Raw genomic sequence first — 23,307 nt, 5'->3', positions numbered from 1 at the left:
TACCCAGTACGCCCGCTTATAGTAATAAACCATTTCACATTCCTCAGGAGAATCACCCCCAGTTTTTTTCCCTTCAGGTCACAAGGAAGAAGAGCAGTCAAGACTGCAAAGGCAGACTAAGATACCGTGTAGAACAAGACTCCAAAAACGTTAACTTTTCATGTACACGCACAAAACTGCTTACACAGCAACAGACTTCTTTCAAATACAGCCAGCCCCAACATATAAAACTGTGCACTTGAGCAACTCAACTAATTCCTACTAGCCCAAAGCAAAAGTGCATATCCTAATACACATCTGCAGAATGTGTGACCTTTAATTAAGTACTTGGCAAGGATGAAGGTGTAGACCTCTAAGATTCCTGGCTATTTCTAAATTAAGGCTTATGTATCCTGTAGAAGAGGCTCCTTGCACAGAATAGCAATTCAGAACCGCAGCTTGCTTATTGAAAACTCTCCTCCTTCAGAGGATACCCTTGGCAATATTAATGCCTTGTAAAACCAAAGCACTTAGTTACTTAATTCGCAACTATCATTTGCAATAATCCTGTAGACGAGTGGGTAACACCTGCCACACATTTTAGTGAGAAGCTTCAACACTGCATCTGGAACCTCAGAGGATGACTTCACCCGTCATTTCTGCAAATGCACTCCATCAGTGAGCTTCTTCCGTAATAAAAAAAGCTTCCTAAGGTGTCAAACACCCCTCATAAAACTGCAGTAACCGTGCAGCCTTCACCATGCACCTGAAATCAGCTGCAGAGGTTTGTGTGACACAGATTTGAAAACATGAGGTCAGCAAAAATACTCGCTTCTCAGACACAATAGCATGAATGACATAGATTACTCAACTTCCTGGATACTACTGAATTTTTTTTAAACAAAGCAACTGCAGTATCTAAAGGCCTTGGTTTCAAGTTTACATTCAACTCGCTGTTGAGTCTCTTCCTGTGCTGCCTTACCCGCCCCCACGCTTCTGTACCCACCGGAACACACACCTTTCCATAAACAGAATAAGTCTCCCATTTCTCATGCTAGGAAAGTCCCAATATTACATTTTTGCTCTGTAAGAACCTTTCACCAGCCTCAGTGCTTCAACTAGCAATGCCTGATGCTCACCTCTACAGGGCCAACTTCATGCTTTCTAGGAAAATAATGAAGTTGGAAAAATTCAAACATTTGTTCCATTTGGGAACGGCGTAACAAAAGGATGAACTAACAGTTGTGCTGTTCTCTAACGTCTCAGATCTTCCAGAGAATGAACTCCTGGGGTCCAGGCACTGAATGTTTCCACATCAGTTTCTTCTCCTTCACTTGACCTCACTTGAAATTGTACCAACCTCCTTGTTTGGTGCACTCCTCTAAGGAGGACAAAATCAGCAACAAGCAGTTTGCCATACTACCTCTAACAGCCATAATAAACTTGCACGCCTTTCACAACATCAGTTTTGAGGGAGTGGAGGTGATCGTACTTAATTATCTTTGAGGATTTGCATAGTCGTCCTTATAAAATAAGTTAGTACTAGAAGTGACATGTTCTATAGCTACTCTACAGCTTATGGCTTAGTGTTGCTCCTCTGCACACCACCTTGTGGTGGCAGCTCCTCCCGAAAACTGCAGCTCCCAGTTACTAAAAGATGTATTCCTTACCCGTAAGTATTCTCCAGCACAGAAACAAAGCTTGCTCATGTATGAATTTGACATTTAAGGACCCCACTGGCCCCTGTGTGGTATTGCAACTCTTCATGCCACTGCTGAAGGGAGAATTTGAGGGAGGGAACATAGGACAGCCTAAGAACAGCACCCAAACCCCTGTGTTAATTTATGCACTACACCTTCTGCCAGGGTAGAAGCAGAGACTGCAATCCAGAAGCTGAGTTTGCTGGGCCTGATCACATGCTCTACAGGTCACAACAAACAGCTCAATTCAGGGATCTTACAGACATTACTCACCTCATCTATGTTTCTGAGCCACTTGCTGATGTTTTCAAAGCTCTTGGCATTGGTGATGTCATATACTAGCATGATCCCCATGGCACCTCTGTAATAAGAGGTGGTGATGGTGTGAAATCGTTCCTGCCCTGCTGTGTCCCTGCAGAAAACAGACAAGAGTACATATCAGAGGCAAGCTCTAAAGAAACCAGCCCAGTTTCTATTAGACAAGTGTGCGTGGCCCAGTACGTGCTCTGTGGCACCACTACCGAGGGATGTGCAATGGTCTTGAGCGGTCGGACACACTCCAACGTGCAGCAGCTTCAAGGAAGGCCCATTCCCTCCCAGACGGAGCTGAACACTCAGAGAACAAAAAAGGCAAGCTTTAGTAAGCCAGGCTCACGAGGGTACAGAAACTTAGGGTTTGAAGTTTATCTTTTGGATGTTACTTTGAAGGGGATTGTTTTTCCAAAAACACGTTTCAGAGTCAACTATGACAGAGACAAAAGACACTGGACTGCTTAACTGGACTTAATGACTACGACGGCAGAAGATGAAGCGATCTGTTAAACAGCAAAGCGGTAAGCTGCAATAGGTCTTCCAGCGTCTTACCACAATAAATAAAACCAGTATCAAGTCATGGTAGAAATTTATTAATTTTGAACTTTGTATTTTTATTGGCAACTTGAAACTTGCACCCAAAAGAAGAAACTTTGATTGCCAAGTCTCGCATCTCAGGGAAGTGTCTCAAAAACTGCTGAGCCTTGGTGGAACCCAGTAGTTCAAAAAGTGCTCTTCCAACACCTGGACAGGACTGTGAGCTCCAGCAGCGGGACTGTCCAAACTACCCCAGAAACATTGTTGTCCCAGACACTATCTTCTGTTACTGGCCAGTTCTTCCCAAATGAATGTAAAAATAAGCCACTTTAAACCCCCATCTATTATTTTTAAATTAAATACTGTAACCACTGGCCAGCCTAATTAGCCACTGCACAAACCCAGCAGACTCAGTACTCAAATTTCTGTACGAAGTTCCCAAGGTGGTGTAGGTTGTTTAGCAGTGCTGCTGTCAAAGGCAGGAGAGATTGGAACTGCAACCAGCAATGACGTGACCCAGCTATCTGGTCAACACCACCACGATGCCCGAGAAGATCCCTTGCCATTTCAGCAGCTGCTGAGCAGTCCCAAAGACAATCACTCAACATTTTCTGGAACTCGGACTTAACAGTGAGAACAATTTTGTTTTCAGATGAGTTTTATAGAGCTTTAACTTGATCTTACTAATGTATATTCCTGAAATTTTAGATCAAAGTGTATGAAAAGTAAATCTAGAAGATGCACTGTAACTGTAACATTACATTATTGACTCCTATAAGATGCTGAAAATTGATCATACAAGATTAATGATGGCATGGATTTTCCCATCTCATTTTGAGATCTTTGGTGGAATGCACGAGATTTGGTTAAACAAACTCACATGCTGTTGAGAATTCTATATGCATATTCTAAAGTGCCTTTCAGAGGACATAAACTTAACAGATTACAGACAGTTTTCAGTGACACTATTCACACAAGGTAGAATCAAAGGCATCTCCAAATTTAAACTGGTCTAAACCAAGATTAAACATTCCCTAACTGCCTTCAGAAAGGCACAGTGTTCCTCCCTGGCCCACAGTCCTACATTTCCTCGCTCAGAAACCAGATCAGAAAAGATCATGGACTGCAGTTGAACTAGCTCAACTCATTCCCCTCTCAACCATTCCTGAGGTCACAGCAAATGCCTTGACTGTAGCTGCCAAATCAATTTAAGCACATGTCAGATTTCTGGCCAAGTATCAGTTGGTAAATAGGGAGTAAATTAAAAGCCTCAAAATCTGACAACGCCATGGAGGAAAAGCTTGCGAGATGCAGGGGAAATGCTCTACGAAGTTTCTTCTCAAAGAGTCTTATTGGCTCTGTTCAACTTGGACCCCAGATTAAGGTTTTAGCACACAGAATAGCCACCCAAGAGGCTGATTACTCCCAGTCTTTTACCTCCTCCTAGGAGATGACAAACACCAGGAAGAGGGCAAAAAGCAGAGGAGGAGGAATAGGGTCAGGTCCTAAACCCAAGCACCACTTTGTTCAGAGGTGTTCTAACAGGCCATGCTGCACAGGGGTCTGGCTCGCTGGCAGCAGCCTCGAGAGGCAATCTAGTCCATTCCCTGGCCCTACAAAGCGTTGAGGGATAGATACCCACATTATTCCTCAGAGGTCCTGGAGATCGCTGATGACTGCTGGCTGGAATCCCCCTCTCTCATTCCCCTTCTGTCCCATTTGGAAGTCTCTCCTAATAGCACACTTGGGTGTTCCTTAGTGCAAATTAAGGCTGTCGATCCTTGCCTTACTTTCCATAGATAACAAGAGGAGTCCATTTCCATTCTTTCTACAATTATTTTTTACATATATAAACACAGCTCTTGCACCTGCCCTTAATTTTCTCAGGACACCTCAAGTTCTTTAGACCTTACTCACTGGCCAAAGGTCTAAGATATGCTGCCTCACCTATCAGTGTCTCTGGACTCCCTCCAATTTGCCCATGTCCAAGCAAAAACCAGGACACTACTCCAGCTGAAGTCTTACCAGCCTCATACAAGAATACTTTCCAGAAGCCTTGCGCACGCCTCTTCATGCATCCCACTCCCTTTCCAATCTGAATTATAATTTAGTCCTCTACACAATTTATACTTTGCAACTTCATCTTTTCCTGCTTAGCTTAAATACAGTAACCATGCTCTCTATTCCCTTATCCCAACCATTAAAGAAAACATTGCCTATCATGAAACTCAGGACAGACTACTGCAAAATATCTCAACAGAACTTACTCACACATCACTTATTTTCTCTCGCCAGGAGTTTTGTATCCACTTGATAGCATCTTTACCTAAGTCATTTCCCCCTAACTTGTTCATATCAAGCAGGACAGTGTCAGAAAAGCCTTACCAAAGACATCAAGACATACTTCATCTGTAATTTCTCTCCTCCTGACAAGGCCAGTAGCCTCCACAGTAAGAATTTAGATTGATTTTACACAATTTGGCATTAGCAACACTTAGTTGTTACTCACTGCTTGTCACGTCCTATGTACCTACAGCTAACTTGCTTAGTTAACTCCTCCAGTGTTTCTTCTGGCAACTGAAGCTAAGCTAATGGATGAAAGGCAAGCTGGGGAAGGAAAAAGCAAAGAACCTGGCATATCTCCTTTTTTTTTTTTTTTTTTTTTTTTTTTTTTTTTTTAAAAGAAGTACTATATTTGCCCTTTCCCCTTCTTAATGGATTCTGCATTCATTATTCAGAGATAACTCTTAATGGGTCCAAGATTAGGGAACTGACTGAAGCAAACAGAGGAAATGAGTTATGGTTTTCAAACTGCCTACGACTGATGAATCCACCCTGAGCAAATGGCACAAAACAATTGGAGACCGCATGTCGTATTTGCTGCCCTGGCTTTCTATGCTTTTGTTCAAACCTCTAGGATGTGAGAATATGCTACAAAGCTACAGGTGTGCAATAAATCCTTGATGTAGGCAAAAAACATTTGTGGAAGCTAGCTAGCTCTCCAAGCTAAAATAAATGTAGACAAGGACTATGAAGATAGCCAAGGAAAATGACACCTTGCTGCATAAAAGAAAACTGAGAGAACTTGGTTTGTTTAGCTGCAAAATGAAGACAAAGAAGGTCGTCCTGTAAGACTAGGGAAAGGAGAAGCACAAGGAAAGTGGGAAAAAAAAAAAATGTAAATTATTCTCGTGCCAACATTAAAGTATGCATAAGCTATATCATATTAGAGGTTTAACCAACAGAGAAAGGAATTTCTGGGACAGCTTTCCAGTTGACCTAGCAGACACTAATGAAACCTTAAAATGTACTATGATTTGTTTATGAAAGATTTATACGGATGCAACAAGAAGAGATTATATCTGATGATCTGTGACAAACCTTCCAGTCCACATAGCTCAAAATAAAGGTCTTCAATGTATTAAACCAAATAATTCCTAGCAAAATAATCCTAAGAATTTTATTACTGTCCTACTGTTTCTTCTTATAATATTTTTAAAACTATGCAAGCAGAATACTGCATTGAAGAAACTGTACTGCTGTCAGGCACAGTCTGGAAGCTTTAGCAACTGGGTCGAAGACTTTCCTTCACAAAGGAACATCTGTAAGATACTTCATGACTGGCAAATTTCAGCTTTTCTGAACAAATATTCATCCAGAAAAAAAAAAAATCTATAATGAGTGAGGTATCTAATTGTTTTATAGGAAGTCAGACTGACATGCCAAATTCTACCTTGAGTCATGCACATGGTGAATGGTCTCAAAAGCTCTCAGCAGCAAGAGTTAACCTTTAGACATTCCTAGGGTAATTGCAAAAATTAATGAGACGGATCGTACCCTGGTTAGTGGTGCTGTCTGCAGCTTTGGTTGTACACCACCATACTTACTAAATGCAAGAACTTGCATATAAAAGGGAATTTCCACACATGTAACTATTTCAGATAGCTATGCTGCTGCACAATTCTTTCACCTGGACAGGTGTTCCAGGTCAGATGATTATTTTTGCAACAAGCTCATTGCTGAAAAAACAAAATTCCGAGGACACTTTCCCAGCCATGTAAAAGTGTGCCCGGCAAAGATGCACTGATAGAAAAAAGTTACTTTATGGTCTTCTACACAGTTAAGACCTGCATACTAAAAAAAAAAAAAAGTTTGTTTCTAAAATTTGGAATCAGTCAACACAACTGTAGGAAAATAGGCTGACACAGAAATTTTATGTAAAGACAGGAGGTCAGAGTAGCAGCTAAGTAGGAAAAAAAGAAAAAAAATTAGCTATCTTTGAATGAGTTAACTGTTTTTCAGTTTACTACCGAAGCAGTTTTGTCATCGTACTGTTTCCACACTAATACAACACTATCAAGTGTGATTGTTTCATACACCACTGAAGAGGAACAGGTCATTTCTCTTACCCAGCTCTGGAAGCTCTTCAGGCTCTAGCCTTTTAGATCTCAACTTTCTGGCCTTAGTGATGCAAGTCACTGCCTTGCAACCAGCCTGCACAGACGCTCCTGGGGCAGCAGTTCTGCAAACAAGTCTGTTCCAGGCGCGCAAGAATCAAGCACTTTGCTAACTTGTACCTACTGTCATTCACCTCAGTCTATCAGAGTTCCTTGTTCTGGCTTGATGATACACACTGCCCACTGACAGGCTGCCAGGAAAGCAATCTGCATGAAAACTGGTAAATGGAAACCCCACAAGTGAGGAATCAACAACTGTTAGTCCCCATGAACCCCTGCAAAACTAACGCTTCATACAACTCTATCCATATATTTTTGGTTACTCCTTAAGATCAGTTTAAGACTAGTTTAAGACTGTTTAAGATAGTATACACCATCTGGCTGTTTATGGATACTTGGCATTACTTACTACTCTGACTTGGAAAAGCAAATACAGGCCTCTTGAAAAGGCTAATCACTGTTCACATAACCCCACTCTAGGGATCATAATCCCTAGAAACCTATTCATACATACTGCCGTTGTTTCTTGAACGGCTTTCTGTCCTACCCCATCCCTCCAGCATTCTACAGTCCGTGTCAGGGTGTTGAAGGTTTTTCATCTTGGGTTCACTGTCTCAGTATCAACCACCTGTAGATTCACCTTTGGGGTCACCTCTTAGAGTTCCTAGTTGTTTCCTCAGCCTGTGGAGTCTGAACAGAGAGACCAGAAAGCGGTTGTATTTTCTGCACCCAATTTTCACAGAATATTCTTGAGTAAATGGGAAGAGTGCTCCTGGCATAAGTCCTTCTGCAATAGCAGAACAGAATACATCATGATCCTCTTATTTGTCAAGTTCTATTCCAAAATACCTGTCCAATTTGGGGTTTTTTCCCTCCACGTTCCCCGTTCTCTATTTCATCCCCATTACACTGAACTAGACCTTCTTCCAGAGTCCCCTACTCCTGCTGGTGGATTTCCAGCAACTTTGACTTCCACTGTCCTTGAGCTTAAGAGTCCTTCCTTTTCTTCTGTGTCTGCTACCACTATGTACTTTTTAGATGACAGTAGTATTTCCTTTCAGCCTTTGCTTCACAAGGATGAAAAACCTAGACCTGATTTCGGTGCGTTCTCACAAGCATGTAAGAGCTGTACCTGGTCAAGCTTCCACTTCTGTGTAATTCAAGGACTTCTGGAGCCAGAGGTCACATCTGTGTATTTAACAGTCCAAACCACATTGTTCCTTTGTGAATTCCCTTGTGAACCCACACACATCTGCAGCTACCACAACATCTTGTGATGAGTTTCACAGCTTGACGTCATTTCCTTGTGTTTTGTATGTGCCACCTTCTAGCCTTACACTAGAACTAATGTACTGGTATTGGAAAAGGCAATGAATTAAATCAATCTGTACCTACCTTTTCTGGTATACTCTTGATTTTAAAAATGTGCTTTGGTCACTTCTCTGACATCCTGAAGAATCCTAATCTTTCCAGTTGTTCTTCCTAAAATAGCTATTACATCCCTCTGATCATCCTACTTGCCGCTTTCTTTCTAGGCCATGCCAATCAAAATCATATATTTTGTCAGATTCTGACATTTCCCTGCCCACCGGAAATGATCGCACCCACGGTATCACAAAAATCACATTTAATTTTTCAATTGCTGCATTATGCCAATAAGTTTAGTGAATTGCAGGATGCCTAAGGCTTTCGGTTTCCATTTCAAAGCAATTCTATTGAGTTCCTGGCACGTATGAAATTGCACTCTTCATGGCTGAATTTTTAGCTCTACTACTCTATTCCTCTAAAGCATTTAATTGCTTTCGCAATGATAACACCATCTTTTCCTGGAACAGTAATCTCTCATTTTGGTTCTTTTATTCTCCCTCCCTTCTCTGTACTGTAAGCATTACTGTATTAGTATTTTTCAAGACATTAATCAGTGTCAACCTACCCAGGTCCCACTCTTCAGAAGTACTTCTACTCCCGTATCTTTACCCTAATTCCTTTCTCCAAAATCCTGTACTAAGCCCACCACCGGTGACTTTCCATATGGCATCATATCATATACCATCACATCAACAATTTTTCTAAACAGACAAGTAGTACAATAACCTAACCAAGAAGATACTGATTCTTCTACGTGCCTCCACCTAGAATTTGACATACCAGTACTCCTCCTGATGGATCTGCCCTGAACAAGCTCATTCCTTCAGAAGGCCAGCCTCAAGAGCTGCATCCCATCCTCCTCCTTGCTTGCAGGCCATGTACCACACTGGGCTGGCCCAGCCTAGCTGAGGCTCTCCAGAAGCTCCCTGCGTGCAGACGTTCTCCCACTTGCTACCCAGCCCCACCATTCTCCACTTTCTCTTGTCCCAGCCTCTCCTCTCCTCATTTCAACATCATTTTGCAACAGGCACATTTACATTTGGAGCAATATGAAAAAATATATACATTTTAGAGGTCAAGGCATGACTGGGATACTGCCACGTCTGCCCATTCTCTTGATCCAGGAAGAGAGGTAGGTAGCTATCCTGCAGCGCAGGAAGGAGCAGAGCTGTATTAGAAAATGCCGGTTTTATCTGTTTCCTGTAAAACTAACTGCTCATTGAGACCGTACCCCCACCCCAAGGGGTACCAGAGCCAGTACTAGCCACACTCAGACACAGTGACACAGCTTTGCAGGCAGGCAGAGAGCAGCTCCTATACCAGGACAAGAGCATGAGAAAGGTTTAATATGTGGGTGATGGAGGATTATACAGATCAGCAAGAGGCACATCAATACATTAATTTTAAACTGTGGGACAGTTTATTTCTATTGCTTTCTGTATGTGAAAAGAAATACACTTTTCACCTACAGAAATAACATATGATACATAATCAAATACTTAATCACTTCCACTGATGTAGAAACCTTTTTCTGTGACAGGTTTGTTCAGCCATCACTTTTGCAGTGATGGCTCATTGAACATAGCTCTTTCATAAAGATTGAGCAACTCTATGTAAAGAAACTCCGTCATATGTGGGAAATGGCTAATACATACCGAGTCCTTTAAGGTACAAAATTCTGTCACCATCTGTCATTTTGCAAACAGCTGAATGTCACTATTCCAAAGGGGGGGGGGAAGCCAGTTTCAATCTGAATAAGCACTAATAATAATAATAATAATAATAATAAAAATAAATTACAACAACAACGATGATGATGATGATAACAGCAACAATGACAAGACAAAACTGCCTTTGCTTCCCAAGATGCTAACAATAAAAGGGACTGTTAGGAAGCAAGAAAACAGCATTATGAAAGGCTGGACAAAGATTTGGAGACCCACGGCTGGACTTAACACTCGTGGACTGGGCCGATGTCACTGCACTCGGTATCCTGCCTCTGTAAGCAGCCAGAAGCAGCTCAGACGTGCGCACAAGAATCAGAGCAAACTGAGGGGCAATCTCACAAATGGGATGATAGTTTCAGATCAGGGGGCAAACCCACAAATGAAATAGCGGTCATTCCTCCTCTTCTGAGCATGGATATGCTTCATAAATACAAGCACACCTGCACTGCAATACTAACTGAAAGCACCCAAGTGCCAAGGGTTTTATCTCCTGTCCTTAACTCAAAAGTCTGTTTTCTCTTCACCATCAGTCTTTTATTATTTTCTGATCAGGTTAATCAAGTGTGGAGCTCTGTCCCAGTGGAAGTGCTACCTACAGCTCAGAGGACACGTTTTGTTGATTCAACTATGGTAGCTCCAGTGCGTTTACTTCAGTTATAAAAGCACAACCCATACTCTGGACGCAAGAAAAGCTACGAGAACAGCCTCAGGTTTACAAGGCAAATGTTCCACTAAATGCATCCCTTTCTTACTAAACTGCTGCAGTGGGAGTGAAGTGTAATTCTGGAAATATGTTACACAACTCCTAGAAGTACAGGGCGAGTTTAGATACAGGAAGCGGTGGTTAAATATAGATGCAATGCACAAAACATCTTCACCAAAAGGCACTACTGTTCTAGCCACCAAATCACTGCTGGGCAAAACTCCTTGTACAGGAAAAGTTGGAAAGGACAAAGCCTAGATTTCCCCCACCCCCATCAACAGTGCATGCCATAGGAACTGCATTCTCTGCTTTCCAAGTTTCATTTCAAATGTGAAATTTTAAACTGCAGGAACAAGAAGCACTTTCAGACAATGACCTCTCAAGTTTGTGACGTTTAAAAGTTGCAACTTCATAAAACTCAGCTCACCCAACCCCCTCTTCATTTCCCTCAAGCCACTAGAACCCACAATGTGTACAGCTTCATCATGGTTTGCTTCTTTGTCTATACGCACATTAAACGTCCTCAGTACTCTGTATGTTCAGTTTGTACATTTCATTGGGACTTTTTCCTAAGTTTAATCTAATACTTCAAGTCATTCCAATGTTTTGTTCTACCTTTCTATCCCACAGTAATTCCCACCTCCCCTGTTGGGGCAAAAAATACAACACATAACGACTGTTAGAAGCTATGGTTTGATCTGGGTTGAAAATCTGAATGTTGACAGTCTGGTGAACTCATGCAGCAAGAGCTGCCCAGCAAGTCAATCAATGAAGCTGCATTACACCTGAATGCCTCTTTAGCTAATGCTCTCAGTTCCTTCCTTCCCACCGTTCTGCTTTCGGTTCCCAGCTGATCTACACCCATCCTTCCTCAGACAGCTCCATCTAAAACACTGCTCTTACAAAGACGTTTACCCTTTGTGGCTCCCTGCCGAAGCGTTCCAGCACGCTGAGTTGCTTCATCATCCAAGTGCTTCCTTATCAACCACTATGCAGTTCATACAACAAATCAACTTCAACAACTCTTTCCCTTGCAGGGCACAAAACAAAATAATTAAGTTGGCCAACTTATGCTAAGGAGGTGCTCACAGGTCTGGGATATGAGAAACAACTAAGGGAGACAAGGTGCACGCTCAGAGTGGTGGTAACAAGAAGGATTCGGAAGGCGTTACTTAGGAAGGATGATCATTCAGCCGGTTCTACAGCATTGGAACAATTGCCCAGACAGAGGAAGATGGGTGCCTCCTAACTGGAGCTCACCCACCTGCATCTACAAATGTCAACATTCTCAAGCCGTAAGATTTTTATTAGTGGGGGACAAAATGAAAAGATTCGAGCTCTAAACTCTCAGTAAAGCTGGAGAATGCACCATCAATATGTGTACATGGCTGAGGAGGGAGTCTAAACAAAAATGGGCTAGGAGAAGCCATTAGCTTTCCTGACCTGACTTGTTACAGGGCTATTAAAACAGAAGAAAAATCTCTAGACATGTGTAGCAAGCTAAAAGGAAAGAGTTTACGTTTTGCCTCGTGTTAGACTTTCCTACAGAAAAGCAGTTGTGTTTTCAGTCAGCCGAGAAACTCTCCACAGTTCACTACAGAAAAACATAAAATAAGTGCAGACGTGGATTATACTTTTCTTGCTGATGCAAAACAAGGCTACTAGTCAATTTGCAATCATAGATTCGAGGCAGCTCCTAATTTGAAAATTCCAGTTTTAAAACACTTCCCACTAAATCACAGACTGCGAGGATCCTGTCCTCCCCAACAGGAGATTTGCCAACAGCCTGTCCAAGGGAGCAGTCAGTAACAGTTGTTATAAACACAACACACAGATCTGTTCCCCATTTCTTGAAAAGTGTTTAAGGGAATACACATGGAGCTTTACCACTACTGAAAATACAAAATGTAGTTACAGAATTAGAAACCTGAATGTAATCTCAGAAAGAGTAAACTCTTCCCACAAAAACCTGCCTCTGCAAGAAGCCATGCAGAAGGATGCCATCATGTAGCTTCTTGGGTATATTACTCACCATATCTGTAGTTTGATCTTCTTTCCTTGTAATTCAACAGTTTTAATCTTGAAGTCTATCCCTAAAATAAACAAACACACAAATAAGTAATTAGTCTTTGTTTACAAAAAAAGCAATTGCACACCAACTCACACCTGCTCCAGACAGAAGAGCAGCTTTTTTTACTTCTTTTACCGAATTGTCAGGTAAACCAAGGATGTCTGAGTAAGCTGCAATGCAAGAGGAGCGTGCCGACCAATGCAAACAGGTCCTCAAAGGGTCTAGAATCAGTCAATGAACACTTTCAGCTAACATTATTAAGATGATCTAGCCTGTAAAAAGCTTTTAAGTTTCTTGCTTATTTTTAAGAAAGAAAAATATCAGGGTTTTGCAATTTTTTTAGAGAATTTCCAAAAAGAAGTTGTTTGGGACTTTGGGTATAAATTTAAACGTCCTAAACAAAACAGCAAGGGTTCTTCTTCTCTTTTAGAAAGGTTCTTTCCCCCAAAATTATTAAACCACAATATTTTGCATATGCTGAAAAATTATGTGAAATATTATGGTGATTTTTTTTTTTGGTACACTTGTACCTAACCCTTGTGATACCACAATTTCAGAAACCGCTCAAAAACCCCTGCCTTTTACACCCCAAGATTCTCCTTTCCATTAATCTTGTTCAAGTACTCTACCTGTAAGAATAATATTAACTACAGAAATCCTAATGCTTGTCACCTATTAAACATAACTCAAAGCAGTCTGTGCGAGAGCCTAGACCAGAGCATGTAACAAGACTCCATAATATTAAAAACAGTCATCTTGCTTTTTACACCACTGAAAACAAGCGGCAGAAGTCCTAAATTGTCTCTTGAGCTAAACACACACATACATGGTTTACAGACAGTCAGCCTCAAGCTTAAATAATATAAGCAGAAGGGATTAAGCAACACAAAGCTTTCAACCAGCAATAAAAGGCAAGTTGGTACCCAACCATCACATCTCTCTGCCAGGGTCCATCCCTGCTCCAGCCTCCGACATGGTACAAGCAAAGTCGGGACTTGACAGAAGTGTGTAACCACGACTCTCAAAACTCAAGAATAAGTAGAGACCATCGTCACAGAGCATGAGTAAGGTTTTTACTCTTAATACCAACCAATACAAAATAATTAGTGTCTTAATTTGTGGCAAAGCTGAAATGGTATCACAAGGAAGTTAGTTAACCACAGGATTTGCAAGGACTGACTGAAGAGGAGATGAAGGAGAGCCATCCTGAGAAGACTTCAGAAAGAAGAAACTATCAAACTGAAGACAAATCCTTAGCTGAGACCAGTACTGAAACCAGTATTTAATATTTCCATTATTAGTTCTGGTATAATAAATTGTCCTATTTGAAGTCTACTGCTTATAGAAGTGAGAAGGACTCTACATAGGCCAATTAAAATAAGAAACTGAGAAACGTGAAGACAGAATGAAAACAAGGGATGGGTGTCAGCAGTACAAAATGCAACATTACATGCCTGTTACCTAAGAATTTCTTCCATGAACCAGCAGCTGTTTTCACATGACAAATAAGAAAGCCTGAAGACTGCGAGATTACCATTTTACTTTCACGGAGTAACTATAATCCAATGGAGAAGCAACCCTAGAATAGGCAAATACTGTCTTGCAGGCGCCTGGTGAGAAATTTCCATCCGAGGCAGGGAAATATGAACACCGTTGTTTAAGACCTTGGTGAAACCTCATTTGTGCAACATGTACAAACTAACCACTCTTCCCCAGAAGAGATGGGCTCAGACCAAAATGGATGCCATGCAAGACAAGCCAAGATGAGGATGCCTCCCGCCAGCTCCTTCACAGCAGAAGAGACTTGAGGACCATGTCGTTTCAACCTTCTCTTCCCAAAATTGCCTACAAGAATTATTAGCACAGACTACATTCATCAGAGCAGGAATACTACAGGCCATCTTCTCAAAATGCTCTGACGCTAATTAGATGCCAGAGTTCTGACTTTCAATTCCGATCAGAGAAAGACCGCTGATAATTTTTCATGCTTTCCAAAAATCTGTTTATATTTAGACTTTTTAAAAGGCAGCAGCTGCAATCACAAACTTCCCTCCTAAATCTACAAGGTCATTTTATACCAAGTAAGATTAAATAGAATTTATGAAACACACTATTATGTAAGAAATCTTCATGGGAAGCCTGCTTTAAACTCCACCAAGTCCAGCTCCTTTTATAGCTCTATACACTGCACACACTACTTATTTTACTAATTTAATTTTTCAGTGTTAAAATTCTTTTCACATAAAAATCAGGATACCAGAGCCTCGGGGAAAGGCGGGGGGGGGGCGGAATGAGAACCCCCCTTCCCGCAGGCCTGTGTAGTGCAGGGGCAGGAATGGGGACGGCACTTGCTAGATGGACACCTACCTCATATGCAGCCAAAAAGGAAAATGGAGAACAACCCTTAAATGACTACCAAATGTGGCTTCTCAGGGAGCCTCTTACGTTACCAAGTATTTCACAAACACGAACCAGAGTGTTAACAGGGGCAAAATTCCCCATTTCTAAGGATTTAAAGCAGTACAGTGACTAAAGGTTGAGGTTGTCCACTAATTCTAGGATGCCAGCTTGGGACCCTCAGACCTCCGTTTCAGGTCAGTGCTCCATTTTTTTCCAATTAGCCAAAGCAGTATTCATGTTAAGTTAAATTTATTAATCAACAGAGCCAGCATATGTATGTGGTTTGAAAAATAAACCCACTGAATGATCAATAGCCAACATACAAAACTGCCCCAAATACACGTAACTATCCCCACGTTTTGCAGCATTTAACCCAAGTTGTTTGCTACGATATAGTGCTCCACAGCAACACTATTGAACAAATAAGCCCAGCATTTGCCAAAAGATCATAAATAAAAGTATTTTATACAGCGACATTTACTTTTAGGTTCTGCCCAGATAAAGCAGGATGTTTGACAACCTCTTTTTATGCGTTAAGATAAAGTAAGCTATTAACCCAGCCAAGGAAATTAACTCTTCTCTGCACTGAGGGGGATTTAGCTAACTCTAGTATTTGGGGATAAAATAAATCTCTAATCCCATGTTATACTCAGCTTCCACTACAATTACAATATAATAGTAGTTCAGCCTTCGTAACAGAAAGACTGTTATAAATAGCAATGACTATTTGCCTCTGAATACTTTCAAAGTAGTTTTAACAGACTGGAAAAACTAAACTTCTGCATCGTTGTAATGCCCATTCAGTTCTAGGTCTTTCCAAAGAAATCACCGGCATCATTATACTAGCAGAAACACAAAGGCTTCAGAGAGAACAGACTACAGGTATGGGGAGTTTCCAGTAACATTAAGTTCAGGAAGAAGTTTAAGAGGGTAACGGGTATAAAAATTGAATGGCATGCAGAATGGATGTATTACCATCACAGGAGGATAATGACAGAACTAATGAATTAAAGATGAGCATGAAATTACTCCCTCATTAAATGTCAACAAGATATTCATCAACCTCAACAGGGAAAACTGGAATTCACAGGAAAAAATCTGGAAGTATACTGCCAGCCTGTTAAACACTTATACTAAAAGTATACTATACTGTATACTATCCATATACTAAAAATTTGGAAGTGTTTATTACTCTTCAGTATAGCTCACACAGTTTAATAAGTCTCCTTACAGGCAGATTATCCCAGGTTTCTGGCTCACTTCTGGGTTTCCTTCCAATTTCAAGTCTTCCACCAGTTGTTTATAGCAATATATGGGCCCAGGTCTGACCAAAATCTAAACTCACGGCTTCAAAAAAGACAGAAGCGATTTATGGGTTCTTCAGGCTACTGGTCTTCGAGTATCAAGTAGTACCATTAGTTCATCTCATGGTATGTGCAAGGAAGACCTACCCTTATACAAATATTGAAAGTCACTTCTGCCTAGTCACTGTAAACACGCAGACCAAGAGGAGTTTCAGAAGCTGGAAGGTCAGACTTGTACATCATGCCACTGAAGTCAAGCTCTTCCATCCCTACGTCAGCAGAGGTTATCGCCAATGACTCCCAACAAAGCATTCCAGTTTTATTTGTGTAAGTTTAAATATCTGAATGTCTTGGTGCCTACAGAACAATTTGCTCAACAGTTTTGCATTTCCATCGCTCTCAGATGAAAGACTTTAACGAAGACCCAGAACTTGTGTCAGCGGAACAGTGTGTTTTAAATCCATTATCACTGCGTCCAAACAGTTATATATCACTTTACAGCTACTCAAGCCCCTGCCAAGGTTTTGTAAAGATCATTCTTCTGTCGCTGAATCACAAACCAACTATTCTCAAAAAGCAAAAGACAGAATGCCATCAGTACAAGAGGGAGGGAGACAAAGTTATTTTCCAGTCCATTTCAGAGCTACAAATGATGAGCTAGCCCTTTTCAGACAGCACGAATTTTGTTTGCATTCTTTCCAAACAAAGACACCATTCAGCTCAGTGAGGACGCTGGGCAGTAGGAAGCGGAATGTAGGGCAAGAGAGGGGCAATGCTGCCGCACTAGGAGCCTGACAGTCAACCTGCGCATCAAATTGCCGTCAACTGCAGAGCGTAAGCAGCATATAAATAAGGGCATTTTGTAATTCACTTGTCAGTAATTGCTTTGCAAATATACTTTACCAGCACTATGTATTTTCAACTCAGGAAAGAAAAGCAAACGTGCACAAATTCGTATTCAAGTCTTGTATCTCCAAGCTGCCCACCTTTGTGCTACAGGCTCTGGCAGCAGCAAGGTTTCTTCTTAACAGCACGCTTAAACTACAGCTATCGACACCCAAATTAACACAGCAGAACTCGGGCCGCATTCAAATATTCTGATGAGCACCGGGAGCCATCGGGATAGCCCCTGTCGCCGGCACCCCTCCCAGCCATCAGCAATCCCGCAGAAGGTAAGGTTCCCAGCCCGAGCCACCGCACTTCCTCCAAGGGTTTAAAGGTGCCCCTGAACATGCCCCACACTGATCCACTTCAAACTACCAAAGCAAGGTGGAGCTCTTGCAAGTGCTTTAATAGCCACAAAAGGATACAAACCTAATCTTTACTGCCTAACTTTTTAGAAATTCCAGCCTAAGCGAAGAAAGAGACTGACCAGGCAGAAAGAAATCTATCTGCTATCTTTCTTTGAATTAACAGCTTTCAAATTCACAAAGTAAGAAGGAACATGTCCTCATGACTTATGACATTCATACAAAGAGTACAAACTGTAACATACCTAGGTAGCACAAGAACACCATCACAGAAGCACAGAGAAAAAGGGTTTACAGCTTAAAGTAGGGCCCAATAAACAGTCAAAAAAAAGCAAAAACGCAATAAAAGAAAACTTACCAGCAGCAGGAAAATACAGCAGTAACTAGGCCTGGAAGCTTTTAAAATTACAAAATTAACTTTGTTACAGACCTTTGTAGAGCTTTGCCTAGTCTTTTCATACAACTATCTGATTATGAGATCCCTCAATTCTTGACAGAGATTTATAATATTGTAAGACTTTAACATCTTAATCCAAAACTCCTAAGCCAGATACTGTTTTATCAAGTTTATTAATGTCTAGAGCATAACACTAATAAAAAGGTAATTCCTCTAAGCCCTCCCAGTAATCTTTCCAAACCTATCAAGTCCAGAATTACAAACTCTACAAAGTCACAGAATCACTAGGTTGGAAAGGACCTTCAAGATCATCAAGTCCAACCATTAATCCAGCACCACCATGTCCCCTAATCCATGTCCTGAAGCGCCACATCCACACGTTTTTTGAACACTTCCAGGGGATGGTGACTCCACCACCTCCCTGGGCAGCCTGTGCCAATGCCTGACCACTCTCTCAGTGAAGAAGTTTTTCCTAATATCCAATCTAAACCTCCCCTGGCGCAACTTGAGGCCATTTCCTCTTGTCCTATCACTAGTTACTTGGGAGAAGAGACCGACACCCTCGTCGCCACAACCCCCTTTCAGGCAGTTGTAGAGAGCGATGAGGTCTCCTCTCAGCCTCCTCTTCTCCAGACTAAACAATCCCAGTTCCCTCAGCCGCTCCTCATCAGACTTGTGCTCCAGACCCCTCCCCAGCGCTGCTGCCCTTCTCTGGACACGCTCCAGCACCTCAACATCCTTCTTGTAGTGAGTGGCCCAACACTGAACACAGGATTCAAGGTGCAGCCTCACCAGTGCCGAGTACAGGGGCACAATCACTTCCCTACTCCTGCTGGCCACACTATTCCTGATACAGGCCAGGACGCTGTTGGCCTTCTTGGCCACCTGGGCACACTGCCGGCTCATGTTCAGCCGGCTGTCAACCAGCACCCCCAGGTCCCTTTCCGCCGTGCTGCTCTCCAGCCACTCCTCCAAAAGCCTGGAGCGTTGCCTGGGGTTGTTGCGGCCAAAGTGCAGGACCCTGCACTTGGCCTTATTAAACGTCATATAGTTGGCCTCAGCCCATCGATCCAGCCTGTCTGGATCCTTCTGCAGAGCCCTCCTGCCCTCCAGCAGATCAACACTCCCACCCAACTTGGTGTCATCTGCAAACTTACTGAGGGAGCACTCGATCCCCTCATCCAGATCATCAATAAAGATATTGAACAAGACCGGCCCCAGAACCGAGCCCTGGGGAACACCGCTTGTGACTGGCCGCCAGCCGGATTTAACGCCGTTCACCACGACTCTCTGGGCTCGGCCATCCGGCCAGTTCCTCACCCAGCAATGAGTAAACCTGTCTAAGCCACGAGCCGCCAGTTTCTCCAGGAGAACGCTGTGGGAGACGCTGTCAAAGGCTTTACTAAAGTCCAAGTAGACAACGTCCACAGTCTTTCCCTCATCCACTAGGCGGGTCACCTGGTCATAGAAGGCGATCAGGTTGGTCAAGCAGGACCTGCCTTTCATGAACCCATGCTGGCTGGGCCTGATCCCTTGGTTGTCCTGCACGTGCCCTGTGGGCACTCTCAAGACCAACTGCTCCATAATCTTCCCTGGTACAGAGGTAAGGCTGTCAGGCCTGTAGTTCCCAGGATCCTCCTTCCGGCCTTTCTTGTAGACGGGCGTCACATTGGCAAGCCTCCAGGCTTCTGGGACCTCCCCTGTTAACCAGGACTGCTGGTAAATGATGGAGAGTGGCTTGGCAAGCTCCTCCGCCAGCTCTCTCAGTACTCTTGGGTGGATCCCATCAGGCCCCATAGACTTGTGGGTGTCCAGGTGGTTTAGCATGTCCTTAACTGCTTCCTCCTGGATTATGAGGAGTACATTGTGCTCTCCATCCCCGTCTTCCAGCTCAGGGGGCTGAATACCCTGTGGATACCTGGACTGGCTATTAAAGACTGAGGCAAAGGCGGCATTAAGTACCTCAGCCTTGTCTTCGTCCTTGGAGACAATGTTCCCCGCCATATCCAGTAGGGGATGGAGATTCTCCTTGCCTCTCTTTTTGTTGTTAATATATTTGTAAAAACATTTTTTATTATCCTTTACGACTGTGGCCAGACTGAGCTCTAGCTGGGCTTTTGCCTTTCTAATTTTGTCCCTGCTTGACCTAACGAGATCCTTGTACTCTTCGTGAGTTGCCTGCCCCTTCTTCCAGAGATGATAAACTCTCCTCTTTTCCCTGAGTCCCAGCAAAATCTCCCTGTTCAGCCACGCCGGTCGCCTTCCCCGCCAGCTCTTCTTATGGCACATAAGGGACCGCCTGCTCCTGCGCCTTTAAGATTTCCTTCTTGAAGACTGTCCAGCCTTCCTGGACCCCTTTGTCTTTCAGGACTGTCTCCCAAGGGACTCTCTCAACCAGTGACCTGAACAGGCCAAAGTCTGCCCTCCGGAAGTACATGATAGCAGTTTTGCTGACCCCTGTCCTTACTTTGCTCACAACTGAGAATTCTAGTTGTCCACACAAGTCTTGCATACAAGCTTTAATACTTCAGCATATTATTTACTAAGAATATGCAGACATTAACATTTGTTATCAATGAATTAGATAAGATCATATATTTTGTAAGAAAGCTTTGGATGTATATATACTTTCTCCTTCCCAAGTAAGTCCAACACAAGCATATCAGGCAAGAGATGTGAGTTGTGGTTTTCATTAAGCTCTTACTAAACATGATAGCAACTAAGGAAATGAGACAGCTAGTCTTCCTCTTTCAGGAGGAAGCTCACTGCACATGCGTGCTTACCTGCTGATTTTCTTTTGTGTATGTGTACACATGCATACATCAACACAGGTGTATTTCCAGCCTCCCATATATACATACTCATATGTATATCCGTACTTCTATGTCTCTTTCCTACACTTACGTCTGGCAATGAATTCTTTGAAGAAATTGAAAAAATAGTCTGATTTAACACAAGCTTCCATGTAAAACAAACAGCTCCCCTCTTCCTTTGGAAAGGTGAAAACCACGATGACTGAATGCAAGTTCTGCCAGAATCACACAAGTCTTTGGGGCCCCCTTAGTGTCCCAGCCCTGCCGACCTCTTTGGTAGCTCTCCTGCAGAGCTGTAGTCGGTCACGGATCACCCACTGCAACGCTAACCTACTGCAGGACGCAGATCAGGTCAGCCAGCCCGCGGGGACTACGGAGGCCTCAGGTCTGGACTACCATTAGGTGCCTCATTTCGGAGCCAGGTACCTCAGGTTTCACCCCAGTGCTTGCCCGTGCTGTGCTCTGCACCTGCAGGTGGGGAGCTGGGGAAGAGGGGGGTGAAAGGAAGGAGTTGCATGGCCAGAAGCAAAGCCCTACACAGACACACAAGTTCTGGTCAGTAGTTACAACCACAACTCCAGCGGCAGTTCCTCCCCTTACAATAGCTGGTTACTTACAAAAGCAAGTTACTTGCGTCTCTCAAGTCCATTCTATCATCTTCATTTCAATAAAAGCAGCTAAGACAACAGCTCGAGACTGACACCTGGAACAAGCTACGCCCTCCAACAAAACTTTTCCTTTTGTCTTGTTTTTCTTGACCTCACACTAAAACCTGCAAGTGTACCAATTACTGTAGGCAACGCCAAAAGCTGAAGGGACATCATCCACTACAAGCAAACACTGCTGTAACAAAAAGGCACCTATATTAAAAAAACAGGCACCTATATAAAAGAAAACAATAATTTAATAATTAATCTATTAGTTGAACTTTTTTCAAAAACTAACAAGCTGTTTCTGAACCTGCCTGTTCTAGTTAGCAGAGGGGAAGAGGTGGGAATGGAAAGACAAAAGAGGAAAACTGTACCAGGTAGCAACCATCAGTCAACGATGGAGTTATTGTTCTGCCCTCAAGGTAATTTTAGTTCCTCTGCAAAACCAAAATTGTATATCCTAACACAGCAAGAAGTTTTTAAGTTGCTTTCCAAAAATTTAAGCTATGCAGTGTAATCAAGCAACACAGCCAGATGCGGACGGAGAACAGAGGCGGCAAACAGATCTCTTGCACTGAGCCGAGTACATGGAGCCAAGCAACCCAATTGCTGCTGTTAGCCTAAGGAAACCCGACGCAAAATGCTGCAAAACAAAATAAGTTATAAATAACGTGGGGTACCTATTGCACACAGATGACAGACAACACTTAGCAGTTACGTTAGGCCATGGTACAGATTCCTATTCATTTTAACTAGTGGCTACTATCGCATTGGTCAGACCTAAAATAAATACTTACCAAACAACCCAACTCCAAAACACTGCAATCATTCATGATGATGTAAACTTATGAAGAGACTTTCCTTGCAGCCTCCAAAGTTACAATGACTCAGGACTCCTATTCCACTGCAGGCTAGGGAGCACCTACAGAACTTGTTCAGACACAGCAGCCCAGCGCCAGGACCAGCGAGCAGAGCCTCAGCAGTCGGAGCTACGGGGCCCCAGAAAAGGAATCGAGGCAGTGCAGGACTCCCAGGGCCACCCCGTGGAGATGGCTACAGGGAGAACCAGCCGCAGCCCCCCAGGACCAACACTGAGGGTTATCAGGAATGACAGAGCAGGTGACATTGAAATGGCTTCTTGGTTGTCTTTGCTGTCCTCTTCTAAACCTCTAACTCCATGATTTTTGACATTCAGTGACCAGGAGTGTAACAAAGTACTCAAAAAACGAGCAGACTATGGATTTATGCAGTAGTAATCCAGAAATTCAATGGATTCAAGCATTTCAGAGTTTTATCTTTGCAGAAAGCCTTTCCTAGTGCAGAGTGAGCAATCTAGAGCAGCAACAAGAACTCACTCTTCCTGCTCTGCGAGGTTTCAAGTCCTGACAATTCAGCATTCACAGAGCACCAGAAGTTGCATCTAAATAAAGTAACACATACCTTACATGAAACCTTAGGGACTGTACACTTAGTTAATTCTAGTAGTCCCAGAAAGTTCCACAACTGGGCAAGATAAAACATCCACAAAAGTAAGAGTCCTGTTTGAGAGCCTGGTTTTGATTGAGCTGGGCATGGGAGAACAATGGTAACAGAAAAAAGTGATGTAATTATTTTAATTCCAGCAGCCACAAATGATGCC

The 23,307-nt window shown here is 42.7% G+C and overlaps 1 protein-coding gene across 1 annotated transcript in view; it reads right to left on the bottom strand.

The window, feature by feature from the left end:
• The window catches only part of RAB10 (RAB10, member RAS oncogene family), a gene marked incomplete at both ends in the record, with an annotated part of 48,091 nt that overhangs the window by 4,894 nt on the left and 19,890 nt on the right, over positions 1 to 23,307 (bottom strand). The window contains 2 exons of the mRNA XM_081997402.1: positions 1,953 to 2,091; positions 12,816 to 12,876. Coding sequence (XP_081853528.1) covers positions 1,953 to 2,091; positions 12,816 to 12,876 — 200 coding nt within the window. The remainder of the gene's footprint in view (positions 1 to 1,952; positions 2,092 to 12,815; positions 12,877 to 23,307) is intronic.

Source organism: Phaethon aethereus (assembly GCF_964289735.1).
Source record: "Phaethon aethereus genome assembly, chromosome: 3".
Lineage (NCBI taxonomy): Eukaryota > Metazoa > Chordata > Aves > Phaethontiformes > Phaethontidae > Phaethon > Phaethon aethereus.
The sequence above is the reverse complement of the archived record's forward strand: the minus strand, read 5'-3'. Positions and strand labels throughout refer to the sequence as shown.